The sequence below is a fragment of the Oncorhynchus clarkii genome, chromosome 12, assembly GCF_045791955.1.
Source record: "Oncorhynchus clarkii lewisi isolate Uvic-CL-2024 chromosome 12, UVic_Ocla_1.0, whole genome shotgun sequence".
NCBI classification, from domain to species: Eukaryota; Metazoa; Chordata; class Actinopteri; order Salmoniformes; family Salmonidae; genus Oncorhynchus; species Oncorhynchus clarkii.
Genome location: NC_092158.1, coordinates 81868134 through 81892033, shown reverse-complemented (window position 1 = coordinate 81892033; position 23900 = coordinate 81868134). Strand labels below are relative to the sequence as shown.

General features: G+C 43.5%; 3 protein-coding genes across 3 annotated transcripts; all 3 read right to left on the bottom strand.

Annotated features, from left to right (window-relative positions):
* Window positions 1-1515: 1515 nt before the first annotated feature.
* LOC139422308 (large ribosomal subunit protein eL27) lies at window positions 1516-4088 on the bottom strand. The gene is made up of 5 exons (XM_071173503.1): window positions 4022-4088; window positions 3239-3321; window positions 2929-3098; window positions 2241-2351; window positions 1516-2070 (listed from the first exon to the last, which is right to left on the bottom strand). Exons 2-5 carry the CDS (start codon window positions 3317-3319, stop codon window positions 2022-2024), a joined length of 411 nt encoding a protein of 136 aa, XP_071029604.1. The 5' UTR covers window positions 3320-3321; window positions 4022-4088; the 3' UTR covers window positions 1516-2021.
* Window positions 4089-4625: 537 nt separating this feature from the next.
* Window positions 4626-11326, bottom strand: LOC139421464 (RUN domain-containing protein 1-like). Its single transcript, XM_071172397.1, has 5 exons — window positions 10761-11326; window positions 9577-9735; window positions 9261-9459; window positions 7447-7542; window positions 4626-7347 (listed from the first exon to the last, which is right to left on the bottom strand). The coding sequence occupies exons 1-5, from the start codon at window positions 11151-11153 to the stop codon at window positions 6485-6487; spliced, it is 1710 nt and encodes a 569-aa protein (XP_071028498.1). The 5' UTR covers window positions 11154-11326; the 3' UTR covers window positions 4626-6484.
* Window positions 11327-14421: 3095 nt separating this feature from the next.
* Window positions 14422-23069, bottom strand: LOC139421463 (progranulin-like). The gene is made up of 17 exons (XM_071172396.1): window positions 22889-23069; window positions 21712-21852; window positions 21303-21440; window positions 20501-20629; window positions 20247-20331; window positions 20052-20158; window positions 19676-19826; window positions 19470-19574; window positions 19276-19367; window positions 18909-19151; window positions 18273-18483; window positions 18061-18152; window positions 17696-17938; window positions 16956-17285; window positions 15470-15712; window positions 14960-15205; window positions 14422-14746 (listed from the first exon to the last, which is right to left on the bottom strand). The coding sequence occupies exons 2-17, from the start codon at window positions 21850-21852 to the stop codon at window positions 14603-14605; spliced, it is 2700 nt and encodes an 899-aa protein (XP_071028497.1). The 5' UTR covers window positions 22889-23069; the 3' UTR covers window positions 14422-14602.
* Between the last annotated feature and the right edge of the window lie 831 nt (window positions 23070-23900).

Sequence of the window (23900 nt, the reverse complement as noted above, 5' to 3'; positions counted from 1 at the left end):
CAGAAGCTTCTAAAGCCATGACATAATTTTCTGGAATTTTCCAAGCTGTTTAAAAGCACAGTCAACTTAGTGTATGTAAACTTCTGACCCACTGGAATTGTGATCCAGGGAATTATTTGAAATAATGAAATAATCTGACTGTAAACAAGTGTTGGAAAAATTACTTGTGTCATGCACAAGTAGATGTCCTAAACGACTTGCCAAAACTATAGTTTGTTAACAAGAAATGTGTGGAGTGGTTGAAAAACGAGTTTTAATGATTCCAACCTAAGTATATGTAAACTTCCGATTTCAACTGTATATATAAACTCAGCAAAAAAAGAAACATCCTCTCACTGTCAGCTGCGTTTTTTTTCAGCAAACCTAACGTTAAATATTTACATTAACATAACAAGATTCAACAATTGAGACATAAACTGAACAAGTTCCACAGACATGTGACTAACAGAAACTGAATAATGTGTCCCTGAACAAAGGGGGGGTCAAAATCAAAAGTAACAGTCAGTATCTGGTGTGGCCACCAGCTGCAGGTCATCTCCTCCTCATGGACTGCACCAGATTTGCCAGTTCTTGCTGTGAGATGTTACCCCACTCTTCCACCAAGGCACCTGCAAGTTTCCGGACATTTCTGGGGGGGGAGTGGCCTTAGCCCTCACCCTCTGATCCAACAGGTCCCAGACGTGCTCAATGGGATTGAGATCCGGGCTCTTCGCTGGCCATGGCAGAACCCTGACATTCCTGTCTTGCAGGAAATCATGCACAGAACGAGCAGTATGGCTGGTGGCATTGTCATGCTGGAGGGTCATGTCAGGATGAGCCTGCAGGAAGGGTACCACATGAGGGAGGAGGATGTCTTCCCTGTAACGCACAGCGTTGAGATTGCCTGCAATGACAACCTCAGTCCGATGATGCTGTGACACACCGCCCCAGACCATGACGGACCCTCCACCTCGATCCCGTTCCAGAATACAGGCCTCGGTGTAATGCTCATTCCTTTGACGATAAACTGTGAGACAAAACTGCAACTCGTCAGTGAAGAGCACTTTTTGCCAGTTCTGGTGCCCATAGGCAATGTTGTTGCCAGTGATGTCTGGTGAGGACCTGCCTCAGCCTATAGCAGACAGTCTATGCACTGATGGAGGGATTGTGCGTTCCTGGTGGAACTCAAGCAGTTGCCATCCTGTACCTGTCCTGCATGTGTGATGTTCAGATCCTGTGCAGGTGTTGTTACGTGGTCTGCCACTGCGAGTACGATCAGCTGTCCATCCTGTCTCCTTGTAGCACTCTTAGGCGTCTCCACAGTAGACATTGCAATTTATTGCCCTGGTCACATCTGCAGTCCTCCTTGCAGCATGCCTAAGGCACATTCACAGTTGAGCAGGGACCCTGGGCATCTTTCTTTTGGTGTTTTTCCCAGTGTCAGTAAAAAGGCCTGTCTTAAATTGTCATAACTGTGACCTTAATTGCCTACTGTCTGTAAGCTGTTAGTGTCTTAATGATCCTTCCACAGGTGCATGTTCATTCATTGTTTATTGCTCATTGAACAAGCACAGGTAAGTGTTTAAACCCCTTTACAATGAAGATCTGTGAAGTTACTTTGATTTTTCTGAATTATGTTTTAAAGACAGGGTCCTGAAAAAGGGATGTTAATTTTTTTGCTGAGATATAAAATGACCTTGAATAGATTTCTCAGGTGTGCTAGTGGCTGGGAAACATGCACGTTCAGTAGCTTGGTGACCACTGTGCCAATTTGAGAGTGTTGAAATGGAAATTAGCAAAATGTTTAAGGACAAGATTGTACTTCACTGCGCTTCCAACAAATTTCCACTTATTTTACTTGTCAATGCCATGTTCACACAAGTCTGGTTGGGCCAATAAGTGAATTCATGACATGAACATCGTCATTAACAAGCAGCTTTTGTAAGTTTAATCTCAAACATCTTACACTTGTCAATAAAACCACAAATGAAAACACCAGTCAATGTTTTTTTTATACATTTATTAGTGAAACCAATGAACGCCTAGAATCTAAGCTTCTGGAAGAACCATTTGTTCTTGCCTGTCTTGTATCTGTGGATAGAAAAAAACATTTTAGAAAAGGTTATCAATGGAGATGAAAAAGCGTGATATTTAATTATCCTATAGTAGTTAAGCTACTTGTATCATGTGTCACATATTACCAGGACAAGGAACCTGTGTATTTCTCACAAGTCCTGGTTCCTGGTGTGGGAAAGACTCACCTCTCCTCAAACTTAATCTTGGCCTCCCGCCTGGCTTTGCGTTTCAGGGCAGGGTCTCTGAAGACGTCCTTGTTGACGACGGTTTTGTCCAGAGGAATGTCCACAGAGTATCTGAGCACAGGGAAAAACACAGCAAGACACTTAGTAAGACAGCTAAGGCAATTTCCTATAACGACACACACACAAGTGGATAAAACTTCACCTACTCTGAACATTCCAAGAATCATGAAAATCAAATCAAGCCACCTATCAAGTTCACTAAGTACAGACAAAATGGAATTGATGCACGCAGAGATTAAATGGGTTGAACAGCCATAGACTTCACTAGCATGCTGACCCAAACCGTACTTTGCTGGCTCAGATATCTCTTTCCAGCACAGCAACTGCAACTATGGTGGATATGGATGCATAACCAGGCCAGCTCAGTACAACTTGGCTTAGGAGTGCGAAAGGGTAGTTCACCACATCCAATAGAATAGGGTCCACTCAGTACACCATATATACATTCCTTGATATTGCATCCCACTTAATAGATCCCTGCCAGTTTGGTCACTGCCAGAATTCCATGAAAATGTGGACATATTACATGGATGCAATACTGCTAGTCACCTACACTTTAGTCTCACATGTCAGCCACCTAAACCACCATTACTCCCATCCTATATTCCCATGTCCACCTGGCACTGACCTGGTGGGCATGAGGTGATTGTAGTTGTACACCTTTACGAAAGCCTTGATCTTGGACCTCTTGGCAACCTTCTTCTTGCCCATGGTTGTGGTCACTTTGCGGGGGTAGCGGTCAATGCCCGAGACCAGTGCATGGCTATAAGGGCGGTCTGAGGTACCATCATCAATGTTCTGTAGGAAGATAATCAATATAGTTAGCTGTTTAGTTATGTGTTTATAGACCACATTGCAAGAGGATTTTCCAAGCAAACAGTAACTAATGAAACAGAGTGAAACATGCACATTTAACAATAACCCAGGATCAAAATTACCTTGACGATAACAGCTTTACGACCAGCGTAGCGCCCAGCAAGGACCATCACCACCTTCCCAGGTTTCATGAATTTGCCCATCTCTGGGTGACAAGAGGAGTTACAAAAGAAAAGCATTATTACTAGACAATATTCACTGCTTCTAGATAAAATATTCTACTGATAGGTACAGAATATTGGTATGCTATTAGCTAAACTACGTCTGCTTGGACGTCAGATGACCAAAGACTGAACGAGATTGCAGGAGCAACAACGACGTAAAGTAGCCAAGTCATGCAACGAAAAACAGTATTTTATGAAACATTAAATTACATAATGTCTTGACTGAAGTAGGTGTTAACCAACGTTCTTCAGCTGTTTTTCAGCCTTAGGTCAATTTGACTCGTTCTATTGTCCAGCCTAGCTAGACAGCCATCACTGTTTATTTACCTAGCTAGCTTAACGTTACCATTTAGGCAATATGTTGTATACATTCAAATAGGCAACCGAACGCCATTAACCGAGCACATTGTGGTTATCCGATTATATAAAATTACATAAACGAAGTGGTTGGATTTGAATCGACATGAACCTCATCAAGCAAGCTGCCATGATGAAACGCTAGCTATATGGATAGCAGACACTATATATAATCACACATTTTTCCAATGTAAAATTAAGGGAAATTATCACCAAACCCGGATCTTAAACGTATACTTTAGGGTAAAAAAACAACTAAGAAGTATGTAAACGTCAGGATTTATCAAGATGGTTGAAGATTATTGCGTTGAGAATTTCACTCACTGGTGCTATTCTGTGGCCACTGCTAGCAGGAAAGGAAGTTGAGAAAATTTTCGTGACCTTTGACATCCAATCAACGATGCGTCATTTCCGCCGAGCGGAACACCTCTATGCTCAGAACTGGTCCTGGAACAGTTCCTTTATTTTGGAACGTCATAAAAAAAAATGCAAGTCAGTTAAGAACAAATCCTTATTTACAATGATGGCCTATCCTAAACCGGACGACCCTGGGACAATTGTGGGATTCCTGATCACAGCCGGTTGTGATACAGCCCAGGATCGAACCAGGTTTTGCAGTGATGCCTCTAGCACTGAGATGCAGTGCCTTAAACCGCTGCGCCACTCAGGAGTCATTTATGTCAAGCTTATAAAAGGGAACCTAGAGTCAGCCCTATATTGAGTTTCTTTGTGATGTCGGAATCAAGGCGTCGTATTCAGTTGTTGGCACAGTTGCCAGTGTTATCTGATGCTGCTATGCAAAGTGAAAGCCTGCAACTTGACTAAACTAAAGACAAACGTGTCAGGCATCATTATTACCCCTGTATTTTATGTGACTTATTAATGTGCATTGACAACAAGTGTGTTGAAAGCAATGAATGGGCTGAAATAGGTTTTGAAATAGTTTATTTTCTCACATTCATAGTTATTGAACAAAAACAATAAACAGCTGTATAACTTTTTCTCAATCTGACCAGTAGGGTATGCACAGAATAACAAAAACAAATCAGAGACAGTAACTAAGTCTCATTTTTCATACAGAAATGTAGATTCCTTAGTAGTAGTATTGTGATGTGTACATCTATGTTTGTGTTAACAGTAGTTTTGACATGAGCACAGTGCATTTGAAAAGTAACAATGCAGGCTAAATGAAGGGGGTATTGATATTCACACTAACACATCAGAACTATGCAAACCAAAGTATCCCTTTCGATGTAGGACAACCTGTCCTCCCATACACTACATGGAGATGCACACCAGTAAAGCACAGACCAGATCCAAGCATAGTCTGGTAGTGGTCCGGCTGAGGCATTTGAAATTTACTATACAACAAAATAGAAATAGATCTCAATACAATACCATAAGAGAACAGAACATAAAGTCTGGGAGCAGCACTTAACCAATAACAAAGTAGGTAACACCTTAATATGAGGGTTGGAAAAACCATACCAGGGATGATAACAGTTTTCACTCATGTGGAAATTAACAGTATCTATGGTTTGTACATTCAGCTTTTCAGGATACACCCCATGTGATTCACATGTAATAGGAAGATTTCACTTCAAGTGGTTTTCATTCACCATTCAAAAAACGAATAGAAACAGAGAAAACGATCACATCCCACAATCATCTTAAATATTAGATGATTAAATATATAATTACATAAGCTAAATAGTGAAATCGTATATATTTTTGTAATTTTTTGAATCACTTCCATTTGGACCAGTAAAGCAGCAGTTAATACAGGGTCTCTACGTTATCCACCTTTAAGACACGTTAGGCAGGTTCTGCTTATTTCTCAACGGAGAGACACTACATGCTGCATGAGTGATCATTTTGATTATCAGAACACTTGTGACATCTTTAGAATTTTGCCTCTCTTGTACATTCATTGGTGAGAGCATACACTGTTGCCATGTTCATTTGACCTGAGTGCATTGAATAGTGTGCGTCTTCTGTGAACACAACAGTGGAGCTTTGAGTAACCACAGACAGAGAGCAATGCTCTGTGAATGTGAACTGTAGTAACCCATATTATTCTCTTCTGTAGAGAACACAAAATGTACAGTTTAGTGACAGTGCAGGATACTGGTCTGTTTTTGCCCATACTACAGAGTATGGGGAGGGAATGACTATACATTTGGTCACATTGATGATTACCCATTCTATAGATAATCATTATACAGTAGTGAATTACAATAAAAGGCCAACCTCACGATATTATCTGCATAGGTCTGAGCTACTGTATCTCATCTCCATAGGGACAAGTCAAACAACATCACATAAAGGAAGTGTTTCCTAAGGGGAGGCAACAAGCTCCATATAATGCAATGTAACAAGTCATTAAGATCTTGATATGCTGCTCCCTTTGTGTGGTTATGGGGGGCATGGATAAATGAAATGTTAGTTACAGATTTGCTATATAAAAATCAGATTTGCTATATAATGCATCTCAACATTGCACACTTGATTTTTGTTGAACAGCTTCGCACGGAATTCATGCCATGTTTTAGACAGGATGCTAACAAAAATGTTTTGTCCCAATGATACATTTAAAGTAAAACAGATAAAGAAACATTAGCACAAATCTTTTATGCCAATTATAATTTCAGCACTTGAGGGAGACCCAAACCATGCCTCCCAGTCCTCAAGGGCCAGTTGATTGTATTATTTTTTTACCCTTATATCAGGCCTGGTAACCATGTGAGCTGAAAGCATGGTTTTTGGGTGTCTCTTGACAGTCCCTTCTCAGAAGGCATCCTTGATGTTCTTGAGCTGCCTCACAGCCAGGTCCACCGGCAGGTTAAACTTGAGGTGGCTGATTCGTCCCAGGATGCGCAGGGCTCCCTCAAAGCCTGTCTGGGCCATGTAGCTCCAGTGCTGGTAGTGCGGGTGCACCAAGGCCCCTGACTTGCAAAGCAGGTTAAGCCATGACACTAGCCTCTGCTCATTCAGAGCCATGCATACCAGAGCCTTGAACTCTGAGTCTGCTCCTCGCTTGTAGCGATCGTGCTCCAGCAACACTGAGTGAATGGCCCAGAGCAGAGACTGCTTGGGTGTGACAGTGACCGGATTGCCCGCAACAGGTAGGCTGAAGGACTGCGAGAGCTGGCGGGCTGGCGACTCCACGAAGGCCTTGCCGTTTTTGGAGTGGTAATACTTGACAAAGAGCTCCCAGGGGTGGATGGTTGTTGGGCCAGGTCTGTAGGGCAGCAGGCAGGAGATGGGGGCCAGCACCAGGCTCATGCCCTGGGAGGGGGAGTAGAGACCGTGGGCTAGCAGGTCTCTCAGAGCCATGGCCAGCTCCTTCCTCACTGAGCCAGTGAGCTCATCACGGGACCCCAAGGACAAGCTGCTGTTGTAGCTGACCACATGATCTACTGAGGGCTGTCTGCACGAGGCCTGCACTCGAACCCGGTCTACAGCCCCCTCCAGACGCTGAATCAGAGGGCTGTAGTCCTGGCCCCCTTCCCCCTGCGACCACATGCTCTGGGGAACATGGCCAGCCGCACAGCCAAACTGGCTCACTGCAAAGATCTGCAGCACAGCCAGGGCCCGCTGGATCAGCTGCAAGCCCGTCTGCCTCATCTTCTGGGCCTGCTCTGGGTCCACTATGGGCAGGAGAAGAGAATCGTTAATGATGTATTGTGAGTGATGTATTGTGAGTGATGTTGTAGAGCCTATGATAATAATGCTGGCTGATAACTGACTTTTCTTCCTCCCTCCAGGGGCTCTTGTGTTGGGCCCTGCTGTCCTCGGCTGCTGGCTGGGTTCACCGCCAGACAGAAGAGGGTTCCCTACCTCATCTGTTGGGTAAAGGGAAAATACAATAGTACAGTGCCTTGCGGAAGTATTCAGCCCCCTTGAACTTTGCGACCTTTTGCCACATTTCAGGCATTTCAAACGTAAAGATATAAAACTGTATTTTTGTGAAGAATCAACAACAAGTGGGACACAATCATGAAGTGGAACGACATTTATTGGATATTTCAAACTTTTTTTTAAATTGGGCGTGCAAAATTATTCAGCCCCTTTACTTTCAGTGCAGCAAACTCTCTCCAGAAGTTCAGTGAGGATCTCTGAATGATCCAATGTTGACCTAAATAACTAATGATGATAAATACAATCCACCTGTGTGTAATCAAGTCTCCGTAAAAATGCACCGGCACTGTGATAGTCTCAGAGGTCCGTCAAAAGCTCGGAGAGCATCATGAAGAACAAGGAACACACCAGGCAGGTCCGAGATACTGTTGTGAAGAAGTTTAAAGCCGGATTTGGATATTATATATTAAATTGGATATTATATTGAAATTGAAGGAGTATCAGACCACTGCAAATCTACCAAGACCTGGCCGTCCCTCTAAACTTTCAGCTCATACCAGGAGAAGACTGATCAGAGATGCAGCCAAGAGGCCCATGATCACTCTGGATGAACTGCAGAGATCTACAGCTGAGGTGGGAGACTCTGTCCATAGGACAACAATCAGTTGTATATTGCACAAATCTGGCCTTAATGGAAGAGTGGCAAGAAGAAAGCCATTTCTTAAAGATATCCATAAAAAGTGTTGTTTAAAGTTTGCCACAAGCCACCTGGGAGACACACCAAACATGTGGAAGAAGGTGCTCTGGTCAGATGAAACCAAAATTGAACTTTTTGGCAACAATGCAAAACGTTATGTTTGGTGTAAAAGCAACACAGCTCATCACCCTGAACACACCATCCCCACTGTCAAACATGGTGGTGGCAGCATCATGGTTTGGGCCTGCTTTTCTTCAGCAGGGACAGGGAAGATGGTTAAAATTGATGGGAAGATGGATGGAGCCAAATACAGGACCATTCTGGAAGAAAACCTGATGGAGTCTGCAAAAGACCTGAGACTGGGACGGAGATTTGTCTTCCAACAAGACAATGATCCAAAACATAAAGCAAAATCTACAATGGAATGGTTAAAAAATAAACATATCCAGGTGCTAGAATGGCCAAGTCAAAGTCCAGACCTGAATCCAATCGAGAATCTGTGGAAAGAACTGAAAACTGCTGTTCACAAATGCTCTCCATCCAACCTCACTGAGCTCGAGCTGTTTTGCAAGGAGGAATGGGAAAAAAATTCAGTCTCTCGATGTGCAAAACTGATAGAGACATACCCCAAGCGACTTACAGCTGTAATCGCAGCAAAAGGTGGCGCTACAAAGTATTAACTTAAGGGGGCTGAATAATTTTGCACGCCCAATTTTTCAGTTTTTGATTTGTTAAAAAAGTTTGAAATATCCAATAAATGTCGTTCCACTTCATGATTGTGTCCCACTTGTTGTTGATTCTTCACAAAAAAATACAGTTTTATATCTTTATGTTTGAAGCCTGAAATGTGGCAAAAGGTCGCAAAGTTCAAGGGGGCCGAATACTTTCGCAAGGGACTGTAAGTCAGAATATTGGTGGAATATTTCGGTAACAAAGTGTGTATTAGTGAGCTTCCAAGAAACCTAACCACAGCCAAAATGGCATCCCAGGCCCACTGCCACCTACCCTGGATGAAGTTGATGAACATCTCTAGGTCCCTGATCTGGGTCTTGAGCTGGTCCACCAGCTGCTCCTTGACCCTGGCTGGGTTGACTATTTGAGCGATGGCAGCGTCCACTCTCTGTCTTAGCTCCTCAGGCGTCAGGTTCCCTATGTCCTCGTTGAAGTTCACATCCAGCTTCTTGATCAACTCGTCAATGATTACCTGGCAGTGGAAGAGTGGAACCGTCATGGGTATTACCAGGACATTACACATTGGGAGTAAACAACATTGTATAGAATAGATTTTTGGGAGACTTCTGGTACATGAACGGAGCCCTACCTTCTGTCTCTCCATGACCACAGACTGGGGCAGGGAGTCGTAGCTGCCCTCCTGGTAGGCATAGCGCTCCAGGTCATCCAACTGGGTCTTCAGCTGGACGATGAGCTCCTTCTGCTTCTCCCTCTGGACCTCCAGACGCTCCCTCTTCTCCCTCGCACTCTGTGTGGAGAAGAGAGAACAGAGAATACACTGTCAGTGGAGGACTGGGGTGTACAAAGGGGACAGGGAGTGATGGGGAGGGTCTATACACAGCCCTTATTCATCATGCATGTTTACTAAAGACAGACTAAACAGATGCTGGAGAGGAACAGAGAGCTGTAGCCATACTCACCAGGTCCTCCTACAAGTAAAGCATGTAGACACAGAGGAAAACAGAAAAAGTAAACCTTTAATCAAAGACAGTATTACATCATCTCGAAGGTAAATGGAGAGTTGCATGGAGTAAACAATGGAGTTTGGTTTAGTTGTGCATACAGAAGCAATTATTACAGAGGTCAGGTCTGATATCTGTAATAATAGTGATAATGATCTTCTGGAAGCATGTTAACTGAGCCTGTGAGTCACTTATTGTGCTGATGAGATACTACCATTTTCTATCTTCCTCTGGAGATAACAGATCTCAGGGAACAGAACAGAGAGCACAGCCTTGATATTTTGATGCAAACCAAAGCCTTAATCAAAAGCCAGGTAGCCGCCCGGATAATTTAATTTCCTGTGAGATGTTTGACAAGACGGTGGCTGCTACTGCCTGTATGTGTGTGTGTGTGTGCACATGTTTCTGAGTGTTGCATCCCAGAGTGTGTCTGAGTCTATATGTGTCCATTGGTCATCATCACAGCTATCTTACCGACACTGAATGATGACCAGTCTACATAAGTAAGGGCAGCAACTAATGTGACCACCACACTCACCCCCATCCCCTCATCAGGTATTACTGGTGGAACACTGTGTACGGACGTTGGTGTAGGCCTAAATTGGTGTCTGCCTGTGGTCTGTTTTGTGGGGGACTAACATAACCTATTTTTCTACACATAATGGATAGCTTATAGCTTGCATAATCACACAACCTCAAGCAATTGAGTGTTTGTGTTGACATCATTTTCCCACTTACTGAAGAAGAACCATTGTTTACATTCTTAGATCTACCAAGTCTGACCAACCGTGGGCTAGATGGACTACTTTACCGCGTTTTCAAGCTGTTGAGAGTCCTGTGGCCTGCATCCCACAACGTGAGGACAGCCTTTGAAGGCAAACTCCTCGAGTTCTACCAGCATCCTCTCCTTCTCATCAGTTGGAGCGTGAACTATCTGCTTCAAGCGGAACTGCACTTGTGCAAAATGAGATGTCAACGCGAGGAGCGAGGAATTCAGCAGGCCCTGTTCGTCCTCCAGTTTCCTCAATATTGCGACCATCTCCGTCTCACCAGATGCAGCTGAGCCTTTCCTCATCGGCTCGACCGCGTTTCCCTTCCCGCTCTCATCCTCCGGACTGGCTACAGCGCCGACGGGCGCCCATCGCTCGCCAGCCCCAGCAAAGGCAGCTTCGCTGTCCGAGGTTGACAGTTCCTCTGTCGACATGTTTGAAAGGTAATAAAGACAACGTTGTCCTCCGATATTAAAGTTATTGTCAACTGGAAACGACGCTTTGTTTTATCGTTTATGTACACCGTTTAGAAATTAAAATAATTACCACCGATGAAGCAGGTGCATCGCCATCTTGAAAGATTCATACGTCAAACGTCATAAACAGTGCCAAGTCATCGTAAAAGCACTGATCTGGTGGGCATATGAACTGCCTGCAAGAAACAGCAATATGCCATTTGCTATCCGTAGCATAACTTCCCAGTGGGGCACAGTGACGAGAATAGTAGGAGTACGGTTTGTTGGTGTTTAATCCGGTGAAATAAACTGAAACATTTTTATGTAATTAATTTCATTATTCTTTTGGCCAAATTTCATATACACAAATGTAAATTTACAAACAGAAAACCTAATTTTCGTACCCTAAAAAAAGAAATGGAACTGTATTTTAAGACGGTTAAATGCTCTACTAACAAAAAAGCTGTTAGAATTGTAAGTATATGCATGTCCCTTAAGGTCCTTGTGTAATTGTAATGTGATATTGTACCCCCTAGCTCGATTGTCCATTGTTTGTAATCTATGTATGCTTGTGTTTCCTCATGTGCTTTATGTATTGATTTGTTGTTAATAAAATAAAATAAAAAGATATGTAATGACAAAAAAAGGGGGGGGGGGGGAGTGTTTAATCCGGTGGTTGAGCAGAGTACCAAATTTGAAGAAACCATTTGAGTTATCCAAACTGGTGGAGAGAGTACTGGGCAAAGTGAAGGTTGTGAGGATCACGAGAGGCGGGCTTGTTTTGATTCGGCGGATCTGAAGGAACGGCTTTAATTGATTTTCTAAATTGCTAGCCCATCCAACTACCTCATCCCCATACTATATTTATTTATTTATCTTGCTCCTTTGCACCCCAGTATCTCTACTTGCACATTCATCTTCTGCGCATCAATCACTCCATTGTTTAATTGGTATATTGTAATTACTTCGCCACCATGGCCTATTTATTGCCTTTACCTCCCTTATTCTACCTCATTTGCACACACTGTATATAATATACATTTTCTACTGTATTATTTACTGTATGTTTGTTTATTCCATGTGTAACTCTGTGTTGTTGTATGTGTCGAACTGCTTTGCTTTATTCTTGGCCAGGTCGCAGTTGTAAATGAGAACTTGCTCTCAATTAGCCTACCTGGTTAAATAAAGGTGAAATAAAACTTTTAAAAGTTTGAAGTTTCGTGTGTGTCTCTTCGTAACAGGGCACCCCTCAAGGGGGTTATATCAGGCCGTCGCAGGCGTCTCGTGGGAAGTTGATTTTGAAGAGATTAAAAATATTCCTGGAGTAATTGAAGCACGTTGGATGAATCGTGTGATGAATGGTGAAAAAATTAAGTCTATTTGTTCTTTTGATGTGGATTCTCCCTACTCAAGGGCAGTTAGGGTATATTAACTACAGAGTCAGAGCATTTATCCTAAAACCAATGCAGTGTGATCATTGTGAAGATCTTATTCATGTAGCAAGTGTTTGCAGAAGGGAGAAGCCGAGATGTCCAAGTGGAAGGGACCATATGTTTATAAAAGTGATGAATATGTGACATGTTGCAATTGCGGTGGGAACAATGAAGCCACGTCTTCCGAATGCCCCACAAGGGTGAAAGAGAATGAGGTGGCTTAGTCAGGGTTGCACAGAGTATTTCATATGCAGCAGCTATGAAAAGGTTTGAATGGTGCTCCAGAAGAGTCCAAGGTAGTGGATAGGCCTAGGCTGCAGGAGTTGCCTTTCACCAGCAGGATCCTGACATTTTAAAGGTTAAGAAGGTGGACTTTGTGGCATTTATAGCTATGGTAATTATTGGCACTGCCAAGGTGGGGAGAAGGTTCAGGAAGATGGAAATCATAGTGATTGCGGCGGAGCGGTTCCTGGGGCAGAAAGATTTCCCAGCAAAGGAGTTAAGGAATATTTCCCCAAGCCGTACCACCCTCTCAGGTCCTAGAACCTAAGGGATATATGGGGATCTAAAATACGAAGTTGGAGTTTGTTTTGTCTATATGCTATTTTTTATTAGGGTGGTTAAGTTAGTATCATTATTACGTACGGATTTATTCATTATATTTTATTGGTTTCCAACCGTCCAGTTGGTGGCGCCAATACACCTTTTTGGGTGTCGTCCGCCATAAAACCCACAGAAAACTTCCCGGTGATTGGTAATTAGTATCAGACGTTGATTGTGGTTTTTCTCCAACTATAGTCCACTCAGTACTCACCTTTATCACCTCTTGAGTTTTTACCTTTTTACTTGCAAGGCCTACTATAGTTACACTGATCACAAACCAAACACATGCAGAGTGTACAATTGATTTGGCAATGACTTATTTTTTTTATTCACATTTTACAGCAAATTAATTCCCTTTGGTAGCAACAGCCAGAATCATTACGGACTATTAAAAATTGCATAACTTCTAAAACACAAGGAAGTGGGATAATCCATCCCTTACTTAAAGCGTGGTAGCAACAAGACGGAGGGCATATGGGGCGGCAGGTAGCCTAGTGGCTAGAGCGTTGGACTAGTAACCGAAAGGTTGCAAGATAGAATCCCCGAGTTGACATGGTAACAATCTTTCGTTCTGCCCCTGAACAAGGCAGTAAACCCACTGTTCCTAGGCCTTCATTGAAAATAAGATTTTTTAAACTGACTTTCCTAGTAAATAAAGGTAATAAATATATATGTTTCAAGTTGTCCCAAGTAGACAGTATCAGTTGCAGGGTGGCATATTTATTTTATTTAACTAGGCAAGTCAGTTAAGTCAGTTAAGAACAAATTCTTATTTACAATGACGGCCTACATATGGCAGACTAGTGTAAAAGGCATTTCAAAGGTATACCTGAAACTATGAGGCACAATGCACTTCACATGATCAACTAAAAAACAACACTCTTCCTGTTTAAAAGGTAACATCAAACATTGTAAAACAGTACTAAGTTCTTGTCATTTATATGCTCCTCTGTGTCAATCTTGATAGTATCTTACAACTAGTTTTTATCACATTCCAATCCTTCCCCGAGCCACAACCCTAAAAGATTGTTCAACATTGGTATCTCATTTTTGGAGTGATTTCAAATCTTTGATAGTTTCTGTTCACGAGCAAGCATGGGTATCTCTTGAAGTAAACGTAGTAACATTCCAAGCACCTACCAATGGTGCAAAATGTTACTTATTTTCATTTCCCTTTCATATAATATATATATATATATATATATATATATATATATATATATATATATATAGAACACACACACACTATTTTTCCTCTGTAAAAAACACAATTTGATACACTAACAGTGATATTATTAAGTTCCTGCGTCCCTTCATTAGTGCAATGCGTCTGGTGGTGGAGTGTGGGCCTATCACTCCAACGGTTGGAGTGATGGGTCTAGCCCAATGTTGTCACACACGCAGGGCTCTCTTCTTGTTGGAGAAGAACACCTGCCAGTGGTCCCATTTGAAGCCAGTGGACTGGGTGCAGGACCCTCCCTCACCACAGGTGTAGCCTGTAGTGCAGCAGTGCTTCATGTCACTGCAGCACACCGCCTAGGAGGACAGGTGGAGGAGGACAGGGATAAGGTGGAAGGGAGAGTAAAAAAAGAGATTGAGGAAGCAATGAGAGAAACCATATAGGAATTTCACTATTCAATAGAAGGAGAGTAGATGCCTTAGTCTTGAACTCCACTAACATTAGTATGACATTTCTAGAAGTGTTTGTGGTGTCTGTGGTGAGAGGGCGGAGGAGTACATATGTCATACATTTGGAACGGGACAGCAGGCCCATGTAGTGGCGGAGACCTTGCAGCATGTCTCCTCATTATTGCAGACAAACGGCCCCCCACAGTGGATTTCCTTCTCCTGTGGGGTTGGGGGCTCAGGCGCAGACACCCGAGTTAGGGGTACCGTCTGGAACTGAAGAAACATTAGCTTCTGGCAAGTCCCTGAGCCCATGTTACAGCTGTAGCCCTGTGGACAGCAGTGCTCCTCATCTGCACAGCACACAGCCTATACAGGGAGACAAGACAGAGAAATTATGTTTTATTTAATTTCAGTTAAGAACAAATTCTTATTTACAATGACAGCCTACCCTGGCCAAACCTGGCCAAATGCTGGGCCAATTGTGCGCTGCCCTATGGGACTCCCAATCACGGCCAGATGTGGTACAGACATGAAAGGTTCCCCGTGTGAGATAGCAGAGCAAAACTGTTTCTAGGGTTCTCTATACGCATGTGCATACCAACACACACCCTCGCTCACACAAACACACACCTTGCGCAGGGGGCAGCAGCCCCACTGTCCTGTGGAAAGTTGGCAGCAGCTGGAGCCTTCAGGGCATCTGTTCTGGGTGTCACACTTCACAGAGAGGGGGGCAGTGAGGGCACTGTCATTTGGCTCAGCTGCCAGCTTGTTGTACCATGGGATCACCACCCCACCCTTAGAGCAGGAAGTCTTGCTCATATCACATATGTAGTCTTTGGGACAACAGTGCTCTCCATCAGCACAGCACACTGCCTGGGGAAGAGGGAACAGCGAGTAGTGAGGGAAAGGGCTTTCATTCCCTAAAATCCTTCCTCACTAGTTGGGAACACCATTAATAGTGCTGAGTGATTGACCAACATTTTGGTTATCAAACAACTAATTGACCGATATCGGTTCAATTATTTTAATTCCATTTCGTTCAGTTTTTTTTAATGAGCTCAATGCCCACATTGCAGTTTCTTTAGAGATAAATCAGATCCAGCCTGAACTGTGAGATGTTGTAGGGAGTTGTTTCCAACAGGCCAATAGTCTACAGAGTTTAGCGCATAAAACACATAAAACATTGTAATGAACTACAATGACTATAATCCATTGCGCATCGACTTGTCCGGTCTGTGTTTATTTTATGCCTGCTACAGAGGGGATATAGAGAGCGCTTGAGAAGCAGACCAGGCTGGGCTGGAGAAGTCAATGGGACAAGTAAAAGAAATGTCCTTACATTTTATTTTCTCTAAATCGAATTACTTTTTTTTTCTCCAAATCTAAAAGTACAACCTAGATTCGAGCCAATGTCTTAAGCAGTTGAACAAGTTATTACTCCAACCTCGTGAAAGTGACAATCTTATACGTTTTAATTTTAATAAAAAATGACTATATTGAAGAAGTGCCTTTGATTTGATGGCAGTAACATGCGCAGTTTGGCACGTGATCCCAGTTACACCCAATGACGTTTCTGAGCATGAGCTTAGCTAGCCAACGTCGCCATGACATCGCCTACAAGCGTGATTGGATATTTCTATTGGAGAAGCAGTTTCTGCATATCTTCATACTGTACTGTCTTTGGAACAGCTGTTGCTTCGCGAGGTATATCTACCTGAAAATACATGATCAAAGTGATTGATAGTTGGTATTCAGCAGTCATAAAAGTATGCCTTATTTATGTTGAAGAACTACAAAATAGTGATTTTGTCAGACAGCATAGGCAGCAGCTCTATAGAGATGAAACGATGAATTGGAATGAAATGACAAAGTTATAAATTGAAACAAATGTAATATACACAAAAACTTATATTTTATGAAAGTAAAGCAAGTGATAATCAGTAATGGGCAGTCACTTCCACCATGGGACTTTTATTGTTTTATTCTGTGATGTTACAGCATTCAACCCAAATAGTCAAAACTGAAATCCGTTATTTAAAAAAAAAATATTGAACCGAAAACGAACAGACCTCAAAAGCACCAATTGCTCAGCACTAACCATTACTGTAACACTCACCTGTGGCAGTGGGCAGCAGCCCCATTTCTGGGTGGACTTCATAAAGCAGCAGGTAGCGTCCTTTGGGCAGCTGGTGTGGGCGTCACACTGTGTCCTGTGCAACTCCTCGTCTTCCTCACTGTCATCATCCTCTGTAGGCAGCTCTATGTCGTCCATCTGCACCCCCTGGTGGTCTGCAGGTGCCTCCTCATGATCAGGTGCCTGGGTTGTGAGGGTGGGCACCTTCACCACCATGGGCTCTGGCCCTGAGGGGCCATCACAGGTGAGGGTAGCCAGGTCACAGGTGCTGCCATGGGGGCAACAGTGCTCGTGGTCCTCACAGCAAACCGCCTTAAGGAAGGGAAAGGACACACAACAAACATTTTCTGTCATTTAAGACTGTCACAAGCCTCCATAGAAGTATTGCTGGTAGCAGAAGAGATGATGCAAGGTTAGAGAAAAGTATGACTCCCTAGATTACCCAATTTCCCAGTTCCACTTTTCAATGCTATAAAAACAACAAGTGGTTCAAGCTCCAAAACCCCTTAACAAGGCAGTAGAAAGGTTAAGATCAGAAGCAGCAGCAAGCTGACAGGAGTAAAGAATGAGGATGTGATACTGGGATGTCGTAAAAAACAAAACTAAGTGCCTCTTTGTTAGCCATACAGAATCTCTCACCGCATCGCAGAGCAGTCAAGTTAAGAGGCCATTCATTAATTTGCCTATCCACAGCAGTAGTAGCCACATCTCTCTGTCCTTACCTCAGGCAAGGGGCAGCAGGCCCAGCCTCCTGACGCTGTCTTGCAGCAGGTGGTGTTGTCGGGACACATGTGGGTGGGGTCACAGGTAACATCTCCTGGCAATTTACCCTCCCGAGGCACGGCAGGAACCTTCTTCAGCCAGGGCTCAGAGGGGGAGCCTGAGGGGTCGTCACACGTCTGGGCAGCCTGGTTGCACTTCTTACCATGTGGGCAGCAGTGGATGAAGTCACTGCAGCAAACTGCCTGGAAGAGAGAAGAACCCAAACTAAAAGGGGAAGCAAAAGACATGCAATCAGGTTGATCTATCTTGAAGAAATGGATTAGCTAAGAGTGAATGGGTCCCTACAGTATGAGACATAGTATACCTGTGGCAGAGGACAGCATGCCCATCCTCCTTCCTGTGTTTTACAACATGTGGTTCCATCCAAACAGGCCGTTGACTCATCACAGGGAACGTCTGGAGAGACAGCAGGGTGTTAGTGATCAACACAACTGGACGAGCTAACAAAATATTTAATAAAGCAGCAGGTGGTGTGGGCGTCATACTGTGTCCTAGGCCCCTCCTCATCTTCATCACCTTTGTCATCCTCTGTAGGCAGCTCCATGTCATCCATCTGTACCCCTTGCTGGTCTGTGGCTGCCTCTTCATGATCAGGTGCCAGGGTTGTGAGAGCTGGCACCTTCCCCACCATGGGCTCCGACCCTGAGGGTCCATCACAGGTGAGGCCAGCCAGGTCACAGGTGGTGCCATGGGGACAGCAGTGCTCATGGTCCTCACAGCAAACAGCCTGGAGGGAGGAAGGGAAAGGACACACAACAAACATTTTCTGTCATTTAAGACTGTCACCAGCCTTTATAGGAATTATGTAGAAGTATTGCTGGTAGCAGAAGAGATGATACAAGGTTAGAGAAAAGTTTGACTCCCTAGATTACCCAATTTCCCAGTTCCACTTTTCAATGCTATAAAAACAACAATTGGTTCAAGCTCCAAAACCCCTTAACAAGGCAGTAGAAAGGTTAAGATCAGAAGCAGCAGCAAGCTGACAGGAGTAAAGAATGAGGATGTGATACTGGGATATCGTAAAAAACAAAACTAAGTGCCTCTTTGTTAGCCATACAGAATCTCTCACCGCATCGCAGAGCAGTCAAGTTAAGAGGCCATTCATTAATTTGCCTATCCACAGCAGTAGTAGCCACATCTCTCTGTCCCTACCTCAGGCAAGGGGCAGCAGGCCCAGCCTCCTGACGCTGTCTTGCAGCAGGTGGTGTTGTCGGGACACACGTGGGTGGGGTCACAGGTAACATCTCCTGGCAATTTACCCTCCCGAGGCATGGCAGGAACCTTCTTCAGCCAGGGCTCAGTGGGGGAGCCTGAGGGGTCGTCACACGTCTGGGCAGCCTGGTTGCACTTCTTACCATGTGGGCAGCAGTGGATGAAGTCACTGCAGCAAACTGCCTGGAAGAGAGAAGAACCCAAACAAAAAGGGGAAGCAAAAGACATGCAATCAGGTTGATCTATCTTGAAGAAATTGATTAGCTAAGAGAGTGAATGGGCCCCTACAGTATGAGACATAGTATACCTGTGGCAGAGGACAGCATGCCCATCCTCCTTCCTGTGTTTTACAACATGTGGTTCCATCCAAACAGGCTGTTGACTCATCACAGGGAACGTCTGGAGAGACAGCAGGGTGTTAGTGATCAACACAACTGGACGAGCTAACAAAATATTCCACAACACTATTGTATTGTTCTAAGAAGAAGTGTAATGTCATACCTCCTGTCCTAATGAAGGGTGGAGAAGTACCCTCCCAAAGAGAAGCAGGACTCCTATTGGCTGAGGTGGTAGTGTCTGGAATAGGTGTTGTCACCTGGGCAACTTCTGAAAGCACGTACAGCAAAATAATCATATACACATTAACATCCCGACAGTGATTGGTACAAAAATAGGGGGGGGGGGGGGGGGGGGGGGGTGAAACCTACCATTCTGGTTTTCCCACTCTGCCCTCTTGCGGGCAGGGAACTTAGCCCACATGGGCATTTCCTTGTTGGTAGTGGATATACACTTGGATTGCTTGATGTCACAGGTGCTGCCCTCAGGACAACAGTGAATCTTATCCTCACAGCACACGGCCTGGTCAGTGCACATAGACACACAGAGAATCACCTTATGAGATGACCATATATAAACGAAGGGTTAGCACATAGGCCATGCAAATCCTTGATTAGACATCTCTCCATGGAGTGATTACAGACACTGGAGAGTGTACATTTCACACATTCAAAGGACCAATATTATTCCTGACTCGCAAATCCATGATGGTAACCCCCTAGCCCCCTCCATATAGCCCCCCTGTACCTTGGGCATGGGGCAGCACCCCCAACTCCCATCTGGAGTCTCACAGCATGTGGTTCCCTCTGGGCACTCAGACTCTCTGTCACTGCACATCACTGCAACAACAGGCTCTGCCGGGGTAGAAGGAGGCAGAGGGTTTAGTGATGATGTTGCAACAGAAGCATAAGATGGCAACATGTGACTCCACAAGAGTCTAACCTGTCTGTTTGATGCAGGAGCTGCAGTCTGTGCTGCACTGGTGGCCTTCAGGACAGCAATGTTTCCCATCAGAGCAAGGCACAGCCTGTGCGTACATTAGATCAATTTACTATTCACTCGGGCCTGCATCCTAACTTGATATCTGTGCACATAACTCCAGTTTTTCCATTGACACCGATGCATGTTTATGTGAACAGTATAACAGTATGAATCTGGCGCAAAAGGCTAGATTGCAGGAGTGGTTAGGTTATTACATGAGCAATAGGACAGCAACCATAGCCTGTAGTGGCCTTCAGACAGGAGAACTCTTCAGGGCAGTGGGACTTGTCAGGGCAGATGTTATCATCCTCATCCCCGGCATATGCACTGATCATTCTGAAAGACTAGAGGGGTAGAAAAAAATACATTTGACTTTTTCAATGACAAAAAACATGACTGATCATAGTATTTTAGGTTACCTTACGTTCATCTAGTTTAATTACGTTGTTGGGGCAAAATGGTTTTGTTAGAGTCTAATGCTATGTAAATGCTTGAGTTGAATAGTACTGAATGTACTTTTCACTGTTAATTTTCAGTACCCTCTTCACACACCTCACAAAGGGTTGATTTGGTTTTGGCTCCTTATGTCTGGGGCACTGAAGACGTAACCAGGCTGAATTCTAGTTCTGTCTATTTAGGCTCTACAGCTCTTATCACTCCCCTATCGTAGGCTGTGAGAACTGGTTAGAACCGGTTTTTGTTTGTATAAAGCTTTAAGAGAGGTAAGCAGTTCTTTGTGTAGATGAAGAATATAAATGACTGTGTGATTCTGAACATTTTTAAGTTCCTCTCCAGTTTCATCCAGACAGTTATCATCCCTGCAGTTGCTTGAATAAACTTTTATTGCTGATAAATGAGTTCTGCCTGATTCCTCCAACGTGTTTTCCTCAACAATGTGAATGACTGAAAACAGGGGCACATATTGCCATGAAAGTCAACTGGTGTCATTGTTACAGTGCATTTCAACGTTGTCAATAGTCAGCTACACTTTCTTCCTGGATTCACTGGCATTCTTACTTTAGGATATATGGACTGTTTAGCAGAGACTCTCTCCACCCATGGTAGGGAGACAGTTCCATTCACACACATGGACTCATTCACAACGCAGAGTGTTCCCTCAGGGCAGCAGTGGATATGATCCTCACAGCACTCAGCCTGAGATAAATGGTAAGAGTGTAGTTTGATTAACAAAGTGTGTTAGAATCTCACATCTTACAGACCAAACAGATACTACGAGAGAATGCTAGCACAAGGGTGCAATGAAAGAGGTATCTATTTCAGGGTAAGAGACAATGACACCATAGTCTACCTATTTGGTTTATACACTTCTAATAGATATAATTCAGTGTACAAGGGTTAGGGAACTCGGGTTCAGGCTGCAAATAAAGCTAAGGGCTAAGCTCTGCAGGCACCACCCCATACATACCTGATACATTGGGCAACATTCATAGCCATCGGAGGGGACCTTGCAGCAGGTGTTGCCCTCCTCACACGCCTCTCCGCCTGGGCAGTCATCAGCAGAGACCTGGGCCAGCAGGGCCATACAGAACACCAGATACCTCTGCATCTGGAGAGAAAGAGAGAGACAGAAATAACTTGTAACACAAACTGTATATTATATACATTTATTGTACAATCAATAACTGACAAATGTTATAAAGCTCTTTTGTACAGAAATGCATAAAATCTCAACAATGGAGTCATCAGAACTAAATCTAGACAGAACTCTCACTTTCCTCTTAACTAGAGTAACTCAGACAATCTCATGAGGTAGTGCTGTAGCCTACTAAAGTATATCAAAATTCCCCAAGCTATTTTCATAGATTCACTTCCTCTTTTATGTTCCATGGGGTGAGCTTCAGAAAGTTAACAGTTCCACATTCTTACCAAGACAAAGCCCTCCTCATATGCAACCACATGTAAATAATTAATCTAGGATGCAGAAAAGGGGATATGATTATACTGTTACTAAGTGCTGAGCTTCAAATGGCAGATCATTAAAGCAGTCTACCATTGCTTCAATGTTGTTTAGGCTACTAGACACAAAAATGATGCAGCATACAGCATTTCTACTTTCAGTTTACCTGTTTTTATGAAAGGAAAATTCCCCTTAATCTGAGCCAAGTACCTCTCATAAGAGATACTTTCCTTCATTGTGGTATCAAGAGCAATAGGAAACACAGGTGTATTAACCACAGACAATATTCACCTGACAATCAGTACTGTTCACTTACTGTATTTTGTGACAAGGTGGTTTCAAAAGGAGACGAAAATGGTCTTTAACAGTTCCAGAAGAACTGTGGACCCTGACATATCATCATGCTTATTTTTCTATTGGCACACACTCAACCATGTTGGTCAGAATGTGCATTTAGATTTTTAAAAGATGGACCCACCCACCTAGGTCCATATTACATTATTTGTAATTGTTATCACAAAAGACAATGACAACAATTTAAAAGCAATGACAAGGATAGCATAAACAACATATGCAATTTAATTTGAAGTAGGACATTTGGTACAATTTCACTTGAGAAGTTTAGAATTTAATATATTTGTCATTGAGATCTTGCCACTATCTAAATAAAAAAAGTTGACCTTACCTCTATCTCAGTGACTTTACAGGTGTCAGCGCTCCTTGACAATGTAGCCGACTCCTGAACGCGCTGAAGTTTCTCAACAACAAAATATCAGGTACAGGAAATATGTTCACGCCCCTAAATGTCTTCCTATCTATTCGACATTCTGAATGGTTTACATAGGTGTCAATCTACCACACACGCGTCACTAACAGGTACTAGAAAAGCTTCTCCGCTAGGAGGTGCAGTAGTTCACAGGACAAATACAAATTCTGTCATTGGGACAAACGAATAATAACAGATAGGAAGGAGGATAAACAAGCAAGGAAGGGCAAGGACTCAGATAATGTAGTGAGGCGTTTAGGACCTCATCAGTGGCTGTGCTACAGGTGTAGATGGGGGATATGACATTGTAGATTAGGAGACAGCAGTTGGCAATGAATTATTGGGTCAGCCTACAGGGACATGGGGTGTCGCATCCTGCAAAGGGATTTTACAGGCATGCTGGGAACATGAGCGAAGACAGAACACAAGCTTTAGGTGGGTAATAGCCAGGCGAAGGAGATGGGACTGTAATGAAGGGAGCTCAGTCTGACGGTAGCTATTCCTGTAAATCCACAATGGCTACTCCGGCCTCCTGTAGTTGATCTAGAAGTGCTGGAGAGACTACAGAAAGATAGGGAGGGTGTTGATCCATCTGATTTGTGTATGAGATGTCTGGATACTGTGTATCAGGATTATATGGCCATTTACACAGATGGTTCAGGACGTACTGGGTCAGCGTTTGCGGTGCAGGAATGTGGGGTAGCAGTCAAGAAACATATTACAGATTATCTGGCTGTATATAAGGCATAATTGATAGCCATACTGTTGGCCTTACAGTGGGTGGAGGAAGTCAAGCCAGACAGAGTAGTTATTTGCTCTGATTCATGTGCAGTGTTGATGAGTCTCCAGTCCTTTAGGTCACGTAGCAGACAAGGCCATGTATAATGAGGGTCTACAAACCCATGGCAAGATTAGACAGATGGGTATACAG

Bases quoted from the DNA above. Each gene is read 5' to 3' on its own strand.
- LOC139422308 (XM_071173503.1), bottom strand. From the start codon at position 3,319: ATGGGCAAATTCATGAAACCTGGGAAGGTGGTGATGGTCCTTGCTGGG. The intron at 2,352-2,928 runs GTCAGTGCCAGG...CCCTGTGCTCAG, and splicing joins AATCACCTCATGCCCACCAG to ATACTCTGTGGACATTCCTC. The intron at 2,071-2,240 runs GTGAGTCTTTCC...TTCTATCCACAG, and splicing joins AAGATTAAGTTTGAGGAGAG to ATACAAGACAGGCAAGAACA.
- LOC139421463 (XM_071172396.1), bottom strand. From the start codon at position 21,852: ATGCAGAGGTATCTGGTGTTCTGTATGGCCCTGCTGGCCCAGGTCTCT. The intron at 17,286-17,695 runs GTAAGGACAGAG...CCCTTCCTTAAG, and splicing joins CCTGCTGCCCCTTGCCTGAG to GCGGTTTGCTGTGAGGACCA. The intron at 15,713-16,955 runs GTGAGTGTTACA...CCTCTTCCCCAG, and splicing joins GCTGCTGCCCACTGCCACAG to GCAGTGTGCTGTGCTGATGG.
- LOC139421464 (XM_071172397.1), bottom strand. From the start codon at position 11,153: ATGTCGACAGAGGAACTGTCAACCTCGGACAGCGAAGCTGCCTTTGCT. The intron at 9,736-10,760 runs GTAAAGTAGTCC...TTCTCCACACAG, and splicing joins CTCAACAGCTTGAAAACGCG to AGTGCGAGGGAGAAGAGGGA. The intron at 7,348-7,446 runs GTCAGTTATCAG...TCCTGCCCATAG, and splicing joins CCCTGGAGGGAGGAAGAAAA to TGGACCCAGAGCAGGCCCAG.